Source organism: Fundulus heteroclitus, unplaced genomic scaffold, assembly GCF_011125445.2.
Source record: "Fundulus heteroclitus isolate FHET01 unplaced genomic scaffold, MU-UCD_Fhet_4.1 scaffold_195, whole genome shotgun sequence".
NCBI lineage: Eukaryota > Metazoa > Chordata > Actinopteri > Cyprinodontiformes > Fundulidae > Fundulus > Fundulus heteroclitus.
In genome coordinates, this window is record NW_023396607.1 from 319103 (window position 1) to 323983 (window position 4881).

Here is a 4881-nt window from a genome sequence, read left to right on the forward strand (position 1 = left end):
TCTATTGCGCAATACGCGATTAATTCATAAAGCTCTGAAATTATTCTTGCACCTTCCGCAACAGGTTGCTGTCGTAAAAATGGACAAGACATGGCTACGGCAGACTTGCCAATCTCCTCCGCTTATACAGCCGTGATCTAATCTTGTTTACATGAAATAAGCCTGCTCTCGAGCAGGCTTAAACTGGCGCACATGTTGCTATGACAACAAGTGCAGGATGTCTTTCGAAGAACCAAACGATCCAAGATCATGCCAAATCGTCAACAATGAAATCCAGCTAACTGAGTTAGCGACGTACGAAGAACGGACCCCTGGCCCCTGTATTACAAGTGAGAACAGTGAACCCTTCAATTAATCCAATATTGTAAAACAGGCTTTTGAAACTAGTAGATATTTTCTAATAGTTTAAACTAAAAGGAGATATTGTGATTTTTTCTTTTCTTTTTTGGTTACTGAAAGGGATAAAAAAAAAAAGGTTAAGTCAGTGGCGTTTACCCACACAGGTGCAAAATATTTGTGTAAATGTTTTGTTTGTGTGCAAAGGTGAAATAATAATATAGGTAAAAAAATCATAAATCAAAGGGGGAAATAAACCACACACAATCATTTTCATGCTTCAAAGGTTTATTTTTGCAAGGCCAAAGAAAACAAGAAAGTTTGTTTTAAATGATAATTTTTATCCCCAGTCTGCTCTAATTAGAAAGAAGAAAACCACCTGCTGTTTATTTGTGGCTGTATTCACTGGGTAACATTAATGAGAAATTATATTAAGTCAAAGAAGCAGAAAGAGCTTTTAGGATAGCAATGAAGCTGTAAAAAGGCAGGTTAACAGAAACATGTAACAATGATCTTCGACCGGATTCTGTTTTAAGCATCTTTTTGAACATCAGACTGATCAGACTTCCTTAGCGCAGACAGAAGGAAGACGGGTGGAACAGCCCAGGTCATCCCAGCACTTTTCACCTTTCATCAAAAGAACAAATCAGTCAACATCACAGAAAAAAAAACCCTGAAGGGTTCTACAGACTATCATAATTATGGGAAAGGTTGATATTTTGATCTTTTTATGTCCCCCCAAAAAGCCCTGAATTGAGTCTAGTAAATTTATGTGTATAGTATGTAAAAAGTTTACTTAAAAAGTAAACCAATAAAAAACAACACAGTCATATGTGATGTTTTTTTACCTGAATAGTTCATCTCCATACAGCGCTGACTGTTTCTCCAATTATCAGGCTGGCTATGACACCAGTTTGTGTAGTGCAGAGGGCTTCCATCGCTCCAAAACCAAATGCTCGTCTGAAAGAAAGAATTCAGTAGATGACATGTTTCATCTAATGTTTCACAAAATACTTAATATATAAACGTTACTGGTTAAAATACCTCCTGTGCGTTAGTGCCTCCAATCCATGCTCTTCCAGACCCGTAAGTTGCCATTCTTATCACAGACTGAACCTGATGGTACTCGCTCGTGTCATGAACTGATGCCAGGTTTGCTCCCATGGACAAACAGTGTCTCTACAGACAAACACACCATGATGTGGTGAATTAGTAGCTGAGTGTTGTTAATAAAGAACTTTGAAAAAAGGGAGAGTGAAAGAAAAGAAAATGTTGATAGAAATCACCTCAGCTCTAGCCCAGGTCATGGGTTTGGAAACATAGCGAAAGCAGCGATTCTTGATTGGAGACCAGCCGTGAGGACAAGAAGATCTCTGGACCAAGTCAACTTCTTCTGATGATAAAAAGATGGAGAGTCTTGGTTAAAAACAATTTATGTTCCATTAGACTTGTATTGACTTTATTTTGTGACAGGTTATGACCTCCTGTCACAAAAGAAAAATCTAATGTATTAAAAAAGATTACATAGTAATAATAATAATAAAGTTAAATTCCTAGTTAGTCACAAACAATAATAAGACAACCTGATTTATTTTGTTTAAAATGGTCTCTTAATTAAAGCAAAGATCCGCTGATGGTGATATGCTGGACTGCTAACTAGAAACTTATAATAGGGGTAAAAGGTTTGCTCACATAATCACAAAAAATAACCCAGAGACACAGTAGTTTGCACGTCGTCTGCAAGCATCAGAGAATACAGGAAATAAAACAATGACAAAACAGACCCACTGACCTGGATCGGTGGAGCCATCATCTGGTTCAGCTGTGGACATTTTAAACAGGAGTTAGTGAGATTCTTTGTGTCTTAGTCTCGCTACATGAGATGAATACTTCAGAAATGCTCACGGTCAGCTCTGGTCTGAGCCATCACAGAGACGACCAGGACACACACAGCCAGCAGCTTCATGATGAGGTGATGAGATGATGCAGATCTGAAAACTGAAATCAAGTCAAAATAAAGCAAACATGTTAAGAACATTCAATCTCATAATGTTAAAAAAGATCAGCAGAAATGTTATCAGTCAACCTGATGCAGAAGGATCTGTTTCCTGAATCAGCCAGCACCAGCTTGCCTTCACTATGGAATCACAGGCTACTTATAGAGCTTCTAAACATGCCATTATCCACAAAATGAGGAAATGACACAACGTAATTCTACAGAATTTCCCTCCTTGATCAGATCTGGTTCTGAACTTGTTTCATAATTCAACATAGACCAAAATACAACCCTTAGATTTTGTGCCATTCATGGCTGTGGAGGTTGTTGCAAGAAGGGTTTTAAGCAATGCTGTTACAAGAACGAGGAACTAAATGTGTGGGAAAGAAGAGTGATCTTCACCAGTAAAAGGTCAGCTGCCACGGAAGACGATTGTTTCAGAGTTGTGGATGGAACCAGATGTTCAGGAACAATGTAAACACCATAAGGGAGAAACAAACATGTTGCAGATTATTTGTTTTACCCTTTTCAAAACTATTTAAATCCTTAAGGAAGGACACCAACCTGGTGAACAGATACTATTACAGTGCACCACTGTTTGTCTTTTTGCTTTGTATTCCTTTTGTGTTTTTCTCCAAAACCTTTCCTTAAGTTTCTTCACCAGGCTTTTCAGCATCCCTCCATTAGTCTTGCCCTAGTTAGCAAGTCACTCAGCTGTTTAGATTTTTGAGTACTTTTGGGAAGCAGAAAAAAGGATGTGTTGCCCAGAAGACTGCAGAGACACACTCCTAGCCCGCTCCTTGCATCCTGCAAAGGCTTTTGGTGGTGAGCCCAAATCTGGCTGAGCTGTCAGTGGCTAGCCAGAGTCCATGTACAACTTCTGCCTAGGTGGGTCTAACCAGTGTCCTCCCCTCAGCTCATTCACTGTGGTAATGGGACAGCCTGGTAAAGTTTCCATTCAATCATGATCCCTACACACGTTATGTTCTAGTGACCATTTTAAACACCTCTTTTGGTTACTTACTAATAGAATTGTTTATATCCCAAAATTGGTCTGCATGTGGATTTCCAAAAAGAACAAAAACTTTTGAGTGCTTACATTATGTATTGGCTGCTTTTAATTTGTTATTTTATTGCAGTTTTGCTGATATGCATTCCCCTGTGGGCTTCACATGAGAAACTGTTCTTTTTCATTGGAGTTTTCCCCATCTTTACTCTGAGCCTGAGCAGTCCAAAGCCCCCCCTGATTAGTGTATCATATTTCTTCTGGTTGGTATATGAGTAGAAAAGAAACACAATATTATTGTTGCTGATAAGATTGACGGAAAAAACAGGCCTTTAATAAAAAATTAAACCTCTTCAGTGTAATGTTCATTTTGAATAGTGTTCTGTCAGAAACAGAATAATTTGGCATACTTCCCCATTTGGGTTTTGGATTCTGGAAATGTCGACTGAAAAATACAAGGTAACTTGTTAAATTATGTTAGGAAATAACAGAGGTTAAGCAAATGTTAATTCAGAACTGTCATTTAGTGTTTGTTAACCTGATGGTTTTCCAAATCGCTAAATCATCCTTACTAAGGTCTACATGGTGTGGCATCTGAGTGTGCATATTTAATACATGTATCATTCTCTTGCAAAAACTTCATATTTGAAGTTTCAGTAATTTTTTGCAAGCATTCAAAAAATGTTAACCTGCAAAATGAAACAACCTGTTTGAAGCTAACTTTATATAATTACTTATTTAACGATTGGTTCATTTGAATAATGCTGTTTTAGGGTTACTTAATTTAGTAATAGTAATAGTAATATCATCTTTATTGTCATTGAAACATACATTACAACAAAATGTGTTCTCTGCTTTTAACCCATCACCCTTGGGGAGCAGTGGGCTGCCATGTGCGGCTCCCGGGGAGCAATGTGGGGTTGAGGGTCTTCCTCAGGACCCAGAGTGCCGGCACTGGGGATCAAACCGGGTACTCGCATCCTTCTCTGAGTGCAAGCGCGCTGCTCTAACCACTAGGCCAGCACTCCCCCAGCCCCTCCCATTTAAGCCTTTACTTAAAAAAACTCCTCTTTAACAAAAAACACACCCATTACAGATCTATGGATAATAGGTGTATTTGGAAAATGCTGGAAAAATTAGTCTTAGCAGTTACAGAACATTGACCTGTTTGAAGAGTTGAAGTCAGTTTCAGAGTTCGTCTGTCGAACCAACTCTCAGTTTTGGTCCATGAGGCACACCCCGTCTACTTTTAAGACAAGACTTAAAACTTTCCTTTTGAGGAAGCTTCTAGTCAGAGTGGCTCATGTTACCCTGAGCTACCTCTATAGTTATGCTGCTATAGGCTTAGGCTACTGGAGGACATCAGGGTCTATTTTTCTCACTCTGCTGAGTTCTCCTGCTGTTCTCCGATTTGCATTGTTTGTTGTTATTTCAACCTTTAAATTTATGATCTGTCTGTTTTTTTTTCCTCCTTGTAGTAGGTACACCTGGTCTGGCATTCTGTTAGCTGTGACATCATCCAGGAGAAGCAGGTCCTCTGCCA

General features: G+C 38.8%; 1 protein-coding gene across 1 annotated transcript; it reads right to left on the reverse strand.

Moving 5' to 3' along the window:
* Positions 1 to 609: 609 nt before the first annotated feature.
* LOC118558995 (type-2 ice-structuring protein-like) lies at positions 610 to 2438 on the reverse strand. Its single transcript, XM_036129642.1, has 7 exons — positions 2423 to 2438; positions 2242 to 2327; positions 2129 to 2158; positions 1623 to 1729; positions 1381 to 1515; positions 1185 to 1296; positions 610 to 963 (listed from the first exon to the last, which is right to left on the reverse strand). The coding sequence occupies exons 2-7, from the start codon at positions 2300 to 2302 to the stop codon at positions 896 to 898; spliced, it is 513 nt and encodes a 170-aa protein (XP_035985535.1). The 5' UTR covers positions 2303 to 2327; positions 2423 to 2438; the 3' UTR covers positions 610 to 895.
* Between the last annotated feature and the right edge of the window lie 2443 nt (positions 2439 to 4881).